The 18,536-nt window shown below is 32.3% G+C and overlaps 1 protein-coding gene across 1 annotated transcript; it reads right to left on the reverse strand.

The window, feature by feature from the left end:
- Positions 1–5,185: 5,185 nt before the first annotated feature.
- Positions 5,186–16,763, reverse strand: LOC114170081. The gene is made up of 4 exons (XM_028055565.1): positions 16,565–16,763; positions 16,379–16,499; positions 15,185–15,313; positions 5,186–5,531 (listed from the first exon to the last, which is right to left on the reverse strand). The coding sequence occupies exons 1-4, from the start codon at positions 16,672–16,674 to the stop codon at positions 5,424–5,426; spliced, it is 468 nt and encodes a 155-aa protein (XP_027911366.1). The 5' UTR covers positions 16,675–16,763; the 3' UTR covers positions 5,186–5,423.
- Positions 16,764–18,536: the final 1,773 nt, after the last annotated feature.

The following is an 18,536-nucleotide window of genomic DNA, read 5'->3' on the forward strand; positions in this document are numbered from 1 at the left end:
GTTGTGCATGAGATCCATGAACAATACACCATGATTTTGCATCCAATTTACTTCTATCCCTTATAGAGTCGCCATTTGCAAAATCTTCTCTTTCATCTGAAAAGTTTGCAAACTTTATATTTGCTTGTCTCCTTACATCCACATCATTAAAGTACCTCATAAAACATTTATTCCTTTCATGAGTATGTTCCACATCTTCATGTGGGGCACGTCCTTGTGAATCTTCACTTAACCATTCATCACTATAACATCTACAATATTAAAAAAAAACATAAGCATAAATTAACATAACATTATATATTATAAATAAGACATATACAAAAAAAATATAATAATAAAATAATTTAATAATATAATTATCTTGGATATAAAGAATGAGCAAGAAATGAAGAGATGTGTTACTCTTAGTCCAACGATCAATTAATACTGAGTTTACTACCTCAAAAAAAGATGAATGTTCAACTTGTGCCTTTATTTCATGTTGGTATATGATCTTTCTCACATCTTCAATAATTGAATCCCACATTTCCTACACTAAATGAAGAGTAGTCATATTCGTATTTGTTTTTCTAGAACATCATAAATAGGGGCAGTAAAAGCAAGTATATAGTCAACCTTCATCCACCAATTATCATTAAATAAAGTTTCTTTCACTGTTCATGCATTATCCACATTATCCACTTTTTCATTACCAATTACCATCTCTTGGAGTCCTCTTTTCAAACTTCCAAATCTTTTGCGCATTATAATGCTTAAAGCAAATCTGGTTGGAGCAACAGAAAGAAACTTCAATGAATTGAATTTATTAAACATTGATAATCTCATAGAGTGTCCCATAATGAAGTTTTTAATAAATGTAGCACCATCAACAATTTGTGAGATCTAAGAAAATTCTTAAAGATCACTATTTCTTTCTGTATTTTTACTACACAAATATTTTTCAATGCAAGATTCAATGTGTGCACTACACAAGGAGTCTAATAGATTGAAGAAAATTATAATTCTATGATCATACATGCTGCCTTACATATTGTTGCATTGTTACTTATAATTTGTACCACATTTTTTGGTCCAACTTCCATAATTACATCTCTCATGTGTTTGGCAATAAAATCCTTATCTTTTATCCATTTATTGATTTCAAAAACATTGCTCAACTCTCATTAATAGCCATAAAATTGATAAGAGGTCTTCTTTGAGTGTCGCTCCATCCATCGCTAACAATTGTCACACATTTCTGCTTTCATGATTTTCTTATAGGTTGCATAAGATTTTCTACATGACTTCTTTCTTTCTCAAATAGAGGACCTCTCAATTTATTATATGATGGTGATACATATCCACTAAGGTTAGAAGTATTGGCAGCATAAGAAAATGCTCTCCTATAATAAGGACTTCTTGCGAGATGAAATGCTAATCCTGAAGAATAAAACATCCTTGCAATTTCACACCGAAGAGAATCTCTAGCTTGAATGTTGAAAGAAGCTTCTAAAGGACCTTTGAGTTTTTGGTGAACACCATTGCTTGTCTGCTTTCTTTCCTCAGATATAGGTGGTAGAGAGACCTTTTTCTTCTTTGAATTTTCTATTTTCAAAGTTACTTCATTGTCTAATCTTTTAAACTCAACAAGTTTTGACGCATTCAGCTTTTGACAAATTCTAACCCCTTCTCCCTTAATTTTTAAGAGATGAGTTCTCATTTGAGTGTAAGATTCATTAAATTCAAAATCACACAAACTACACTTGATCATATAATTTCCACCATCGGAAATTTTTCTTATCTTTGAAACATATCTCCAAAGAGGTTTTGTTTCATCTTCTTGTTCAATAGCTTGATTTCATCTTAATTTCCTATAATAAAACAAATTGAAAATACAAAATTTACTTAATATTTATAATTTAAAAATAAAATAAATGTATATGATTTAAATAATTTCTATACCTAATATATTTATAAAATTAAATTCAAAATATAAAACTTATATTTTTATGTTTATAATTTAAATAAAATAATGTAACACATATGTATGTATTGAAATATGAAATTAAAAACTAATAAAACATCATGTATAATGTAATAATGAATATAAAATATATGTCCTAAAATATAATTAATTATAATAAAATATATTTTTAAAATAATATTAAATTATTACATTATTTTATATTGTTTATTTTAATTTCAGTATGATTATTGTAAAAAAATAAAGAACTTAGTACCTCATGTGATACCTATTACATAAAGCAGACCTATATAATCAATAAAGTACTACAAATATGAGAGACATATAATTAAGGAAGGCAATGGATCAAATCAAGTACGGATAGTGATTATCGCAATCCAATCTGAAAAAAAAATATATATATTTTTTTAAAGAATATATTTAAAGAATACTCGTGAATTTTTTTAAAATCCACGAGAACCTGTGGATACCCGCATGCCCGCGAATATTTAAAAAAAATATATTTTATAAATTTTTTAAATAAAATAAAATATAAATTAAATTAAATTAAATTAAATTTAACCTAATAAAATATAATTTTAATTTTAATTTTAATTAAATTTAACTTAATAAAATATAAATTAAATTTAAATTTAAATTTTTTACCGGTTGCGGATATCTACGAGTACAGATAATATGATACCCACACCCGACCCATTTATAAACGGGTATTAAAATACTCGCTACCTGCTAGAAATAAATACCCGCTGGTACTAACTATCCGTCATAGATTTTATTCGTGGATACCGCGGATGCAGGTATTTTTGTCATCCCTACCTATAACCTATAACTTATTACATCAAGCAAATACATTGATTAAGCAAATACATTGATGGATAATGTAGAGAATATGAAAGTACTATTTCATTTAAAATATTAAATATTAAAAAGTCAAATTATTAACATTTAATATGGTAGAACAAAAAGAGGTGTAAAGAGTACCCTTTTCTAGACATTTCTTTCTCTTAATATTTACTTCTTTCTTCCTCTTAAAATGCCTCTATTTTCCTATTCTTTTGCTCGATGCTTCTTCCTTTTCCCTGCAAGAGACTTCTTTGCAATGGTCTTTGATGCGTCACTCACTAAACTTAGCTTCTTCCTTCTTTCTCCTATTGGCTTCTTTGCAATGGCCTCTGATGTATTGCTCATTAAACTCAACCAACAAAGTATTTTTCTTCTTTGTATCTTTTGTAAGTCTCTTTGTATATTATTTCTTAAGACTTTTATATATTGTGTATACGTTTTCTGCGATCAAAAAATGAGATATAAAGATATTCAAATAGATATATTTGAAGATTATTTCATTCACTCAATTTTGGTTCACTAATCTTGAATTTTGATTTGTTAAGATTTTGAGTTTTGATTTATTTTATCGAAAATTTGGAGTTGAGAGTATTTGTATATTTATCTTTATCTTTAATTTATTTTTTATTTAAAATAATTTATTTGAGTTTCTTTTTTTATTTAGGATGGACCGTACTGTGTTCCCAGATTTCTCGAAGTTTGATCATGTCTCCTTTGACATACCCATGAATAGAGTTGCGTATAATCTAACGAAATGTGTCAAACACCACATCGTAATATATAGTAACAAAATTTGATTTTGAAATTCAAATCTAAAAACAATATAACAATATGATAACAAAATTTAAATAAAAAATTTATAATCCAACAAAAATTGTAAAAAAATAAAACATTTTTAATGAACTATTTTAAATCCTTAATTAACCTTCAGAAATGTTTGACTTGTAGAAAATCTAAAAGATGAAAATTCCACAAATTTAATAATTTTTAAAAATTAATAATTATTATATTACATAATGATATTTAATAATAATATAGTAATACAATAACATAATAATGAAACTTAAATAATGATATAAAACAATAAATAAAGAATTAAATAATGATATTATTAATAAACTAAATAATAAATGATTATAAATAATATGGTTAAATATGTTTTTATTCCCTTAACTTTTCGTGTGAAAATTGAAATTAGTCTTTCTTCAAAACTTTAGTCCAATATAGTCCTCCAACTTTAGAAATATGTAGATTTAGTCATTTTAACCAAATGTATGAAATTTATTTAATATTTCAAACGCATCTCATAATAGCATTTAAGTTATACCGTATGACATATATCCGCTTTAATGTTAGTTAAAATATTATCTTGAAACACATTTGTAATGTCAAATAAACTTAACAAAATATAGTTAAAATGATCAAATCCATACATTTTCAAAGTTTGAGAACTAAATTAATTCAAAATTTCAATAAGGGACTAATTCTAATTTTTAGACAAAAAACATATTTAATTCTAAATAATATTTAATTTAAAATTATAATTATAACACTTAACCATTTCAATTTCAATATTTTGCTAAAACACAAATTCATATTGCCAACGAAAAATTTAAAATATATAATAATCAAATTTAAATTTAAAATTTAAAATTATAAAACATATTAATAAAATTTGCATTTAAAATTCAAAATAAAAAAAGTTATAGAATGAGGACTTTTTGATGAACTTTTTTAATATATCTAAGCTACTTTCACCTAATGAAAATAAATTTTAAAATATTAAATAAAACAGTAAATTAAATATTAACAAAATTAATAAATCAAATAATAAAATATTAAAAATAATAGTTAATGTAAAATTTAAAATTACATTCATACATGTCAAAATTAATATTTCTTATCAAACATGAACATTATTAAATTTATGACCTTTATTTTAAATTATATTTATTTTTAACTTCTTAATTTACTTATAATTATAATAAAAACTCAGTGGTCTTAAGTAAAAATAGCAGTTTTTTTTTTTAACAGTTGATTGACATGAAAGGCTTTATTCCCTGTCCTTTTTTCTCCTTGCCCAATCATGAACCTACGCAACCATTTACCATTTATTTTATAAACATGAAAATCAAGTCTACTTCAAACTCAAGTTAAGGTCATAATTATAATATGAACTTTGAATACGAGGCTTTTATAAATGTTTAAATGACCAGGACTTCTGCTTGAAACTACATGAAACCTCCACTTTTTCCATTGTAAACGTTTGTTATTAGATAGTTAATATTTAAATGAAGTCAAAATCACTTGAAGGCTACATATTTCCTTCCACAGATGGTCCACACCATACATCAACCTTCAGCTTCACCATAGCTCATATACAAGCAGCAAACACTTTCCATTCCCAATCACATCACAACATTTAACATTTTGGCTAATTCTGCTGCCAGCTAACTCCCAATGCAACACCAGCAACAATCTGAATAATGAGAATCTATAACTGATTCTTTCCTTTTTTTTGTTGTTGTGATTTTGCTCAGAAATAGTAATGGGTCTGAATTTTTTAATTATGGAAATAATAAGGTCAAATGTCTCTCTACTTTTAAAAGTTATTACATCAAACTCGATCAGTTTCTGAGTCGATGTTTGTTTTCTCCCGAAAGTCATACTCTGTGATAAGTCCAAGATTATCAACTAATTTGTGATGCCGTAGACATCCTGCACACTACCAAGATGAAATTCAAATTATTTACACAGAATAAGTGCTCGCATTATATTAAATTTGCAAAATATCTCTATAGAAAGTGAGAAAATAAAATAAGTTTTGAACAAAAAGCATACTTGGCAAAACAGGATTAAAAGGTAACCACATATTTGGCCGCAACACCATGGACACAAATTAACATTTTTAACACTTGCATTCATGATCCAATGCATTAGCCATTCCATAAGTTATTAAATGTCCAGAAAAAGCATGAAATCCAATTATTTCCTTTATATGATCAGCAACAAACACAAATTCCAGCAGAGGGTAAATGGCTGGGAATTTCATTTTGTTGTAGGAAAAATTTGGCATTCCACGTTAATAATAAGCTACGTATTAATATGCAAAATACACAAACGTGGAGTTCATATGGCACGTAGCTAAAAGCAGAGTTGGAGCTTGGCAATGCAGTTTATCTTCTTGCAGCTGAGAGAGATGCTAGCCTCGTATTGGACAAAAAGAACCTTCTATAAAGAGTGAGAGACTGAAAGTTTCAAGCCAGTAAAATATATTATAGAGGAGATTCGTCAATCAATTCTTTCTTATGGAAACGACCAAAAAGCGGGTTGCGTGTAATGGTGGGAAAGGCAGGTATGTCATAAAGAGGAAGCTTTCAAGTGGGGGTGATGAGTTCATGACTCCTCATGAGGATGGAGAGACTTTTCCCAGGAAGCCTCCACCTTACTCACTTATTTTAGTTTGCTTAGTGTTTCTCCTTTGTTTTAGTTTTCCTTGACTTATGTTGTTTCTTTCTTTTGTAGATTGCTTTTTGCACCCCCTAGTCTTATGTTCTTGTTTATTTCATGTTCTTCATGCCACTTTACTTGTTCAAGTCATTGCTATCTTGTTTTGTTAATTGAATCCTTCTCTTCTTAGAGCTTTCTTATTCACAAACACCTTAAGTGATAAAAGTAAAATGAATCCTTATCAGGGGGAGCTAGGATGTGAAACTCAATCCCCATAATCAAAGACAAGAAAATCGACTTCACTAGATTCTGAGCTACCTAAATCTTTCTTTCAACCTATTAATTAGTCTTGCCCAGGGAATAATGCTTTACCAGGAACCAGGTCTCCATCTATAAGCCTTGATATAATGGTAGTTAGTTGCTCTCAGTGACGAAGTCTAAAAACATATTCCCAACTCCATCTCTCAAATAAGAGCATCAGCATGTAAGACTATTGCCTAGAGTCACTACAGAGAGAGTTGCTTACTCGCAAGACTATCAATGCAGGAGAGATGACAAGATGTCTGACTTCAAAGGGAGTTAAACCAACCATTATCTAGAGGAGAGAAGGAAAACAAATATCGATCCTTGCTAGGCTTTCGGGCAACATAAAAGATCAAGATCAAACTTATTAACAGATAGATGTAACGGGCTTATGCCCATCTCTCTGTATTTTCTTGTTTATAAATGCATAACCCTATGTGCTTAATACACATTAAGGATTCAGTCCTATTGAAACTGGATCAAAAACCCAAAAAAAGAAAGTAAACTCAGACAAAGACTGAGGATTTCGTATAGAAGTTTCAGAAGTTTACGAAGAACACCTTTGGCACTTCGAGGATCTAGAATCCTACTATTCAATGATTCTCCAATGCCTGCAAAACCTGAAAACACACCTATACGTACAGGCTTCGCAACAACATAATCACTGACAGATTTCTCAGCAAACATAACTACTAATAACAAATTCCTCAGCTAATTGAATAAAACAATTAGTTGTATTTTCTTTCCCCTATTTCTTCTTTCATAGACCTTCGTAATAGGAGGTCATATCCTTACACAGCATATGCCTCTTTCTCTTTCATTTTAACAAACAAAACAAACCAATTGACCCAAATGGATGGGAAATCAAGAATCCAGCATTATAATGAGTTTGGCCACTTGATCATAAGGATAGTCTACAGCTGACAACTTCATTATGGGGAATTAATGGAAGAAGTGGATTGCAATACAATTCCTTGTGAGGTCGAGGTTGAGGAGTGAAAGGGATAAGCTTTGCTTTTGAAAGAAAGACAACCAATCCGCAATCAAAAAGCAGAAGAGGAAGCTACTCTTTAGCAATCTTGTAGCTTAGCATTGAATTTTGCATGAAGCATTCTGTGGCAAGAGTGAGTCTCTATGAATTCTTTCACATTATGCAGATTTGAGAAAGTAACTCCGAGAACTATATTCAACCTTAGCTTTTGGAAGAGGATAATTGCAGAACTCGTGTCCTTGGGAAGGACTTTCTCCAGGCTACTACATTGTAAGTGGTGACCAAGACTACTTTTGATCCTTAAGAGCATCATCCTTGAGGCTGAACCTAATTCTTTCCTGTGCCTTAATCAGCCTTGCAAATTTTATGATACAAGGATTTAGATTACAGTCAATCCTTGTGCGATGAAACCTCACCCATATATTTAGAGACAAAACCAAGATGGGTTGTTCCAAAACATCTCTAAAAACAGGGATAAGTTGGCAAAGCAAGTCTTATATCATCTCTGAAAACAGTTAAAAATACTAAATTAAAAGCAAATGTCAAGAAAATGAAGCTTTAGTTTGAGCAAACGGGTTACCAAGTTTTAAGCAACAAGCAATCACTAATAACTTAGTTATAGAAAACTAAGTATCTGTGCTGCAATGTATATCACACTCTCATTATCTTTACATTATAGTACGTGAAAACAAGGGGTAGAAGAGTAGAGAAAACAAAAATTATTAATGGGAAAAAGTCGCAACATATAACAATATAACCAAAACTATTAACTGGCAACTGACAACAAAGTAAAGGTGAGCAAAGGCTACATCATATTAATTATGCATAAAAAAATAATATATATTTTCTCTCCTCCATATAACAAGTATATTTGTATAAGCAAAGCTATGAACTTAGGCAACAAAGGAAAAAATAAACATGAGCTTGACTACATATGCATAACATAATTATATTTGCTCACTCTCTTTGGGCATACATATTAAGTAGAAGAAGTTTGCTATGATAGTGAGAAGATACATCTGAATTGTTGGATCATGCATATCCACAATGGTTTAGAATAAAAAATGTGAAAAATTGAATCATCCTGTTGAGAATAAAGAAAATAGGGATTGAGATTAATCTCCCTTGTGTATAAACCACACATAGGGTAATCTATTTATAATAGAGAGAGGTACAAGTAAAAAGAGTAACTGAAAATAAAAAGATTAAATAGAAGATATTGTTTGATATTGTGGTTATCAATATCTAACAATATCTTAATAATATCAAACAATATCTAACACTTCCCCTCAAGCTGGAGCATACAAATCGTATGTGCCAAGCTTGTTACAAATATAATCAATTTTAGGCCCCCCGTAAAGACTTAGTAAAAATATCTGCTAATTGATCACTTGAGTTAACAAACTCAGTCTTGATGTCTCCAGACATAACCTTTTCCCGAACGAAATAACAATCAATCTCAATGTGTTTGGTCCTCTCATGAAAGACAGGATTAGAGCTAATATGAAGAGCAGCCTGATTGTCACACACAAGTGTCATTTGAGTAACATCTCCAAATTGTAACTCTTGAAGCAATTGCTTGAGCCAAACAAGTTCACATGCAACTGAGGCCATAGCTCTATATTTTGCTTCTGCACTGGATCTTGCTACAACATTCTGTTTCGTACTTTTTCACGAGATCAAGTTACCACCAATGGAGACACAATACCCAGATGTAGATCTTCTATCAGGAGGAGATCCTGCCCAATCAGCAACTGAATAGCAAACAACTCTTGTATGGTTATTAGAACCATATAACAATCCTTTTCCAGGAGATTTTTTAATATACTTCAAGAAGCGAATGATTGCATTCCAATGATTTTCACATGTAGAATTAAGAAATTGGCTTACCACACTGACTGCAAAGGAAATGTCAGGACGAGTAACGGTAAGATAATTCAATTTCCCAACCATTTGTCTATACTGCTCAGGATCAGATATAAGCTCCCCCTGATTTGGTAGAAGTTTAGTATTGGGATCCATGGGTGTATCAACAGACTTTGAACTCATCAACCCAGTTTCCTCCAGAATATCCATGGCATAATTTCTCTGAGATATAACAATATCATCATTAGACTGTGCCACCTCAATACCCAAGAAATATCTGAGTTTGCCAAGATCTTTGGTCTGAAAATGGTGACAGATATGTTGTTTCAACTGAGAGATGCCATGGTTGTTACTTCCGGTAAGAACGATGTCATCAACATATACTATCAAGTAAACATATCCAGCACTCGAGTGTTGATAAAAGACAGAATGATCTGCTTCACACCGAGTCATACCAAATTGCTGAACAACATTGCTAAACTTTCCAAACCAAGCCCGAGGAGATTGTTTTAGGCCATATAGGGATTTGCGAAGACGACATACCATCCCAGAAGACTCTCCCTGAGCAATAAATCCAGGAGGTTGCTCCATATAGATTTCTTCTTGCAAATCACCATTGAGGAAAGCATTTTTAACATCTAGTTGATAAAGAGGTCATTGTTGAAGAGCAGCCATGGCGATAAATAAACGAATAGAAGCCATCTTTGCCACGGGGGAAAAAGTATCTCCGTAATCCAACCCAAAAATTTGAGTATAACCTTTGGCCACAAGACGAGCTTTGAGACGATCAAGTACCATCAAGTCCAACTTTGATAGCAAACACCCACCTGCAACCAGTGTTATTAAAAACCGGTTATGGCAACGTTATGGCGTAAATCGGTGGCGGTCTTTTAGCCTGCCATCATACAAATGCAGTGGCGATGCGGGTTTCTTATGGCGGCCATGGGCGACGGCTTTTTTTATAACGAGTTGTGGGTGCAGAACGGCTATGGCGAAAATGGCGGGACGGTGTGGAGAAGAAGTGGAGAAGCAGAGAAGTAGAGAAGAAGTAGCGGCAGCGACATGTTGAGAAACCTTGCTTGCCAAGAGATGCAGCTGAGCACATTGAAACCCTAATTTCAGGGTTGAATACTTCTCTTCTTTCTATATTAAGTGGGTTAAAAGCCCAACTAATGTTTTAATAAAAATTTGGGCCAGGCCCAATAAACATTTATTTTAACCTATTACTCCCACTAACCCTTTCCAAGTCTATCTTCTTCTTTTTCTTGGACTGGCCTTGCTGCTTGTTGCTGGTCGCCACAGCTCATCATCAGTAGCCGCCGTCCAACGCCGGTCGCCGCCTGTCTCCGCCACTCACTAGCAGTGGCCACCTCTCACATTCTTATAGACAAAGTATAAATTTTTTTAATTATTTATATCTATATATTATATTTCTTTCGATTCTAATATTTCCGCCATAACCCATTAAGCTTTCCGCCATAACTTTATAAAGGATTTTTAGGGTATCCGATATTTTTCGTTATCCGATATCAATAACACTGCCTGCAACAAACAACAGATTTCCCAGACGGCAACGGGACCAGTTCCCAAGTTCCACTATTATGAAGAGCACTTAATTCATTTGCCATGGCCTGACGCCAACCAGGATGGGCTAAAGCGTCACAGACAGTTTTTGGAATGGTCACAGAAGAAAGAGAGAAAAGACATGTATAAAAAGGTAATGACAATTGATGATAACTCAAAGCAATATAATGGAGAGAGGGATTATGGGTAGAACGCATACGTTTTCGGAGGGCAGTGGGAAGGTCAGACTCAGGTGTCAGAGCCGGAGGAGACAGAGTAGTTGGCACTGGAGTGAAGTCACATGGTGGTGGTTGTGATCGATTACGGCGACTATAAACCTGAAGAGGTGGTGGAGGAGCAGGTGACTGTGGAGCAGGAACCGAGGGTGAAGAAGACACAGTAAGAGGGTCATAAATAATAGGAACATTAAAGGTATTAGAAGAGTTGTCAGGATTGGATGGAGTCAGAGGTGAAGATTGACTCTTAAAATAAAGGGAGAACTCATAGGTGACATCTGCAGACACAAAATAACGGTTAAGAAAAGGAGAAAAACATTTGTATCCTCTTTGTGATCTTGTAAACCCTAAGAAAACACACTTATGTGATCTAGGAGAAAGCTTGTCAAGACCAGGACTAAAATTATGAACAAAACATGTAGACCCGAAAACTCTTAAAGATAAGGGATGAAGAGGTTCATGAGGGAATAAAATGGAATGAGGTATGTTATTCTTTAAAACCGAAGAAGGCATACGATTAATGAGATAACAGGCAGTAAGAATGGCATCACCCCAGAAATGTTCAAGAACCTCGCCATGAATTAAAAGAGAGCGAGTGGTTTCCATAAGATGTCTATTTTTACGTTCAGCTACACCATTTTGTTGACGGGTATAAGCACAAGAAATTTGATGCAGAATGCCGTGAGAAGCCATAAATTGTTTGAAAGAATGAGAAAGATATTCACGGCCATTATCACTACGCAAAACTCTAATAGAAACACCGAACTGAGTTTTAATTTCATTAAAAAAAGATTGAAAGATATGAAATAATTTCAAACGATGTTTCATTAAAAATAACCAAGTGCATCTAGAATAATCATCAATGAAAGTAACAAAGTATTGAAAACCTAAAGTAGACTTAACGCGGCTAGGACCTCAAATGTCAGAGTGAACCAAGGCAAAAGGGGACGAAGCATCACGTGTAGCACTACGAGGAAAAGAAGTACGAGTATGCTTGCCTAATTGACACGACTCACAATCCAAACGAGACAACTTGGACAAGGCAGGGACAAACTGTTGTAACTTGGCAAGGCTTGGATGACCTAACTGAGCATGAATAAGAGAGGGAGACTCCATAACTGCACCGTGTGTAGAGGGACAAAGATGATAAAGACCATGAGACTCATATCCTGTGCCAATCACTTGTTTCGAACTCCGGTCCTGTAAACAGACAGAATTATTGGTAAAAGAAACAACACAATCAAGAGAATGAGTTAGGCAACTGATGGACAACAGGTTAAAAGGAGACCCAGGGACATAAAGAACATTATTAATGGTTAAAGAAGGAAAAAGTTTAACAGTGCCAACACCATGAGATGAGACTCCAGAACCATCAGCCAGTGTAAAGGATTAGTAGAGGATAAAGAAGAGAACAAAGATTTGTTACCAGTAATATGATCAGTGGCTCCTGAATCAAAAACCCAAGGACCAGGAGAAGAAGATTGAGTCAGACCAACAAAAGATGTACCTGTGTGAGCAACAGATGCAGTGGAACTAGAAAACTGTTGATCCTTATACCATTTGAGAAATTTGTTGAACATAACAAGTATATCGGATGAAACAGAAGAGATTTCAGAACTGAAAGAGGCAGCGAAAGACGCCATGGAGGAACTGGACGAGACGCGGCTTCGAATGGCGCGTGAGGGACGATCAGAACTGTATGGTCGCCGGTCGGAACTAACACTCCGGCGACGACGACTCAGCGGCGACGGTGGTGACGGCTCCGGCAGCGGCTCCGGCGGCGGCTCCGGTAGCAGCAACGCGGTGGCGGCATAGGCGGAGGCAGCGGTAGCGAAGAAAAAAAAAAACTTAAGCTCTAGATACCATGTTGAGAATAAAGAAAATAGGGATTGAGATTAATCTCCCTTGTGTATAAACCACACATAGGGTAATCTATTTATAATAGAGAGAGGTACAAGTAAAAAGAGTAACTGAAAATAAAAAGATTAAATAGAAGATATTGTTTGATATTGTAGTTATCAATATCTAACAATATCTTAATAATATCAAACAATATCTAACACATCCAATCTCCTACCCTCTCGAACATCCCACTCAATGTGTCCTTGCTAGATCAAATTTAAGCAAACCTAACATTACCCTAATTGATTTTGTTTAAGTGTTTCACAACAAAGTACGTAAAAGAGCATTCTTTAAGTATCAGATATTGACAGATGCAGTTATTTGTTTGTTAACCACATACCAAAGAACTTGCAAATGTATCTATGTCTAATAAGTTTAAGCTTAGACAGACGATAAGATAGGTAGTTTTCAGCATTATATAGTACAAGTCAACTTATAAATGCTTATACTATATTTTTGCAAAGAATATTCTTTCATTTGACAGCCAAGAAGATCTCACAAGAAATATCAACATCAAAGATCTCTCGATGTGTGTCAAAGTTGTCAAATATCAACAACTCCTCTATAAAGACTGTTCGAGACCTTTGCAAAGATCATTCACTACATACAGTCTCGGGATTACTCAAAATTAGATAAAAGTTATCTGACCTAGGTATGATATAAGTCATGTTGTGTATCAAAGATAAGGAATAAGCTTGCATTTAAATGTTGTATAAAGAGCATTTATTGCAACTCTCACATCTACGAGGACAAACACAACTAGAAGAACAAAGAACGCTACAGGTTTACATAATCACTAGAAAGAAATTGCATGGTTATATTTCTCAAGACTTCTATAAATTGAAGACATCTTGAAGAAGGTTGACACCACATAAGAATCTTTAAGTGAAAATGCTTGCAACAATCTTACGCTCTAGCCTGTTTAATTTTCTTTTGATAGAACACTAACTTTGTATTTGTCCAAGGATGTAAACCCTCTTTTAGTTTGCATCCTCATGATCTTTTCATCACTTTCTTTGTTATTATGTTTTAGTCAGGAGTGCCCCCTTGTCCACACAATACTCAATTTAGCCAGGAGTGGTTGCACAGTGAAACTTGAATGAGTTGATAAGAAATTGGAGGCAGTCTTGCTTATACGAACCAATATAAAAAACCTATAGAGTAAATCTATCTCATCATTTAACTCTTACATTACATAATATCAAATTGGTGTCTGACATGTTAAAGAAGGAGATTTCATTTTACAAGGTTTGCAAAAATCATTTTGATAGTGAGTTTATCAACGAAAATTGCATTTCATCAATCATCAGACTTAAAAACTTCTTTTTCACCATACCAGACGTTGTTCTTGCAAATTATTGCAAAAAAAAAATTAATAGACAATTCAATCCTCCCTTCTTGTGTATTTGACTTGATTTTCACATTTCCTTATTTCTGGTTGTATGAACTCTGTCCAAAACAACATCATATATTGTATTTAACCCTTGGTCTTTTCCCCCAAGTATCAACTTCATTTCTGCCTCCAATTACTTTCATATTGACATTTATTTCCAAAACTGCAACTCTCCAGGAATATAGATATCCTCAATCTACCAATAGTTTTGCCAAATTTGTTCTAAATGCAGAAACCGTCATCTCAGAATAAAACAATAGCAAAATCCAACCGCCAAAAGTATTATGTCTCAATTTCTGAATCTTAAAACTATTTCTTATTTTCAATTGGGCACTGAAAAAAAATGAAATAACTCTTCTTCAAAAGTTATGTCTGGGATAATGCCTGGGGCCATTCATATGATATCAGACTAAGGTTCGGGCAGATCCTGCACAACCTGTATTTCCCCCCTTCCTTGTGGGGAGATCCCTGTCCCTGTCCCCAATCCCACACTTAATAATCTAGAGAACACCAATTATGAGTCATAAACATATAAAAAAATTTAATCAAATATTGGACAGTGGCCAACCATGAAAACAATATTCAAAGAAAAAAGAGAATGCCAACACCTTTTACACAAAACTGTTAAATATACAAATCATCATAAATGTTCAGAGTCAAGAAAGACTAGATACCTGAACAAAAACAGCACCCCTTTCATAAGCTAGCCGGTTCACTAGCCTCTTTGTTCTTTCACCACACACACAACATGTGAACTGTACAAGCAAACTTCTTCTTGGAAGATTCAAGTCAATACTAACACCCTACAAACGCAAAGCATGAGTATATATCAATATCAATGAACTATAGACAAAATTAATATTTGAGATTTTAGTCATGCAACATGATCTCTACCATCAAGAGAAAGATACAATCAAGACCGTACGTCCATATCAACTAATCAAAAAATAAGTTTGCCTTCAGAATATCATTATGGATGGAGTAAACTAAAATCCACTCTTCTTATTTTAGCTTTACAACTACATAATGAAGTGATAGAGAGTTAAGAACAAGGACGAGTTATTCCCTGATGGATGGGAAAAATGAACTAAGACACATAAAACAAAAACTGCCAAGCCATAGTGGAGAAAATATTTGAGGTTAGGACACAGTTAAAACAAGATAATATTTTTGTAATAATTATTGAAACATAAATTTAACAAAATATAACCAAAAATAGTCAAAATACAATCAGTCAGAAAAATAAAAAAACTAAAAACCATACAATAACTCGTTTTCTCTTCCTTTTTTATGAGTTTAATTTATATATACTTTCAACGTAACACTTTTACACAGACATTAAATAAGAATCCATCCCAGAGTTATATTATATTCAAGAGTAGGATAACATAGTAAAATGTGCAAATGTTATTATATATATATATATATATATATATATATATATATATATATATATATATATATATATATATACACACACTTACTACGGATTTATATTAAATTCTTTGTTGATTTACTAAAGAAAAAAAACACTATGTAATTACATTGCAAAAGCTTTTTACACTGTCCTCCAATTACATGTAAATACTGAGTTTGCTGACTTTTACGATAAGCATTTTAAAAGTGATACTTACAATAATTTCTAGTTCACAGGCATATAATAATGCTCCTTTTCTCTCAAAATGATTGTAATTTAAGGTTTCTTTTCCTGGAATTAAGAAAAACAAAAAATATATCACTTAAACTATTTTTTTTTTTAAAATAACTTCACCAAGTTATTGATATATATCCGTTAATGTAATTTTTTTGAAGACAAATTAATAATAATATTCAAATTAATATCAATGATAATAAAATTACTCACTGACCGCTTCCGAATTGGGTAATTCTGGATTTGGGGCAGTCCCAGATTCATCGCCCATCAACCCATGTACTCTAAACACCCGACGAGAAAGCGATGATGCTACCACTGTTACACAAAATCTTGACCTGAAAGAAAAATATTAGGGTTCAAACTGAAAAGAAAGAAAATGGGTTTTGAATGAAAAACTAACCTAGAGAGGCTAGTAGAAGGATTGAAGCAGATAGAGCGAACATGTTTAGGGGTTTTATGAGAGAGAGGAGGAACAAACACAGTGCCACTGTACAGTGCGCTTGCCGCCATAATTCGTTTGTATGAAACAATTCTCAGACTGAGTTTGTGAAATAGAAGATGGTACCGTGATTTTATTTTTTATTTATTTTCTTATAGATTTGAACTCTGTCTTCACACTAAAAAATATTGCATTTAAAGGTGTTATTTAGCGAAGGTTACTATAACCTTAGCAATGATTAATTTAATATTAATTTAATTGAGGTTTTTAAAATTTTCGTTAAATTTTAAAGATTTAGTGTTAAATTTCTATAAAATAATGTAAGTTTTCAAAACTTTCGTTAAATTACAAAGATTTAATTTTAAACTTCTGAAAAATAGTATAAATTTTTAAAACTTCATTTAAATTACAAAGGTTTAGTGTTAAACCTCTCAAAAATAGTATAGGTTTTTAAAATCTTTGCTAAATTATAAAAATTTAGTTTTAAACCTCTAGAAAATAGTCTAGGTTTCTTTCAAACTCCAAGTTCAAATTTCATAAAATATATATAATTATTACTTATAATATTTTTTGCCAATTTATTTCTATGAAAATATATGTAATGTTCCTTAAAAATTATTTATTAAAAAAATACATGTAAATTATCTTCTTTTTAAAAAAAAAACCTTCCACAATTAATTCACATAAATTTTGTTATATAAAATTATCCTAAATTAATTATATTTGTTATGATTTATTTTTAATAATTAAATTAAGTATCGTTATCAAATTAAAGAAAAAGTGTTTTATTTTTATGATAATTTTTATTTTAAAATATATGAAAGTAATTTTATAATAAATAAAATTAATTTGCAGCAAGATCATTTTTCAAATTATAAGACATTTCAAACATTGTCCATCTTTCTTCTTCAACTACTTCACACGACCTCGACACAGTACTTTTCGCACTTCCTAACAACAATCTTACGCATTTTGCTTTCTCATTTGCTCATGGCAACATCATTTTTCTCAGTCTTTCGCTCCTGGCACATAGGTTTGAATTTTGATATCATTGGTTCACTCTCTTATAGGCATAGTGGTTCACTGTTCTCTCGTCTCCTCTATCAACTTTCGTATTTTTCTCGTTCCACACTATTCTTTTTTTCCTAGGGTTTATCATCATCTCATTCAATTAATGCTTCGTTTCCATTTCGTTTTCGTTTTCGTTTTCAGTGTTGGCTCCTCAAATAGGGTACTTACTTCTACTAATCTTGCTTATAACCCATATTTTGAATTATTTTGAATAGACTTTTGTAAGCCCTTTCACACAACATAAGCAACGAGTGGCGGCGTTGAGAACGGTCTGGCTGAGAAGCAGGAGAGCGACCACTACAAAAAAATTATTTTTTATTAGCGGTGTAATTTTAGCATTTATATTAAACCGTTAAAAAATAAGAATGTTTCTGTCAATTATTTTACCCATCGCAAATTTTACATTAGTTAAATTTTTTTATGTTAATTATTAGGTGTGAGGTTACTCTAGTGACTTTCTGATGAGTGTGTATTTTTGCCCTCATTTAATGTTTAATTCTGGGTATTTAATTGAATTTGTGTGCTTAAGGATTGATTTAATTGGGATTTCCTATAATTGGGTTTATTGAGCATGAGATACAAAAACATGTTAAAAATAGCTTTTTAGTTGCATAAATGTTCTTTGGATATTTTGAGGTGTGTTAGTGCAGCTGCAGTTAAGTTGAGCTCATGGAGGTGTAGAAATAAATTGATTAAAGCTTCATGACACCTTAAAGATAAATCCAAGAATAAGAAATTATCAAAAGCACAAAAATCCAAGCTAAGCATTGCATGAAGACGATAAGGAAAGCTTGAAAAAGTGAAGATGTTTGGCTAAGCCAAGAAGAGAGCAACAAAAAATTGGACCTTGCGGTTTTCTTTA

This window comes from Vigna unguiculata, chromosome 2 (assembly GCF_004118075.2).
Source record: "Vigna unguiculata cultivar IT97K-499-35 chromosome 2, ASM411807v1, whole genome shotgun sequence".
Taxonomy (NCBI): domain Eukaryota; kingdom Viridiplantae; phylum Streptophyta; class Magnoliopsida; order Fabales; family Fabaceae; genus Vigna; species Vigna unguiculata.

What these genes read in the sequence shown, in the direction of transcription:
- LOC114170081 (XM_028055565.1), bottom strand. Translation starts at nt 16,674, where the DNA reads ATGGCGGCAAGCGCACTGTACAGTGGCACTGTGTTTGTTCCTCCTCTC. An exon ending in AATTACCCAATTCGGAAGCG is followed by an intron (nt 15,314 to 16,378) that starts GTCAGTGAGTAA and finishes TTGCGTTTGTAG; the next exon opens with GGTGTTAGTATTGACTTGAA. An exon ending in GGGGTGCTGTTTTTGTTCAG is followed by an intron (nt 5,532 to 15,184) that starts GTATCTAGTCTT and finishes TCATCTTGGTAG; the next exon opens with TGTGCAGGATGTCTACGGCA.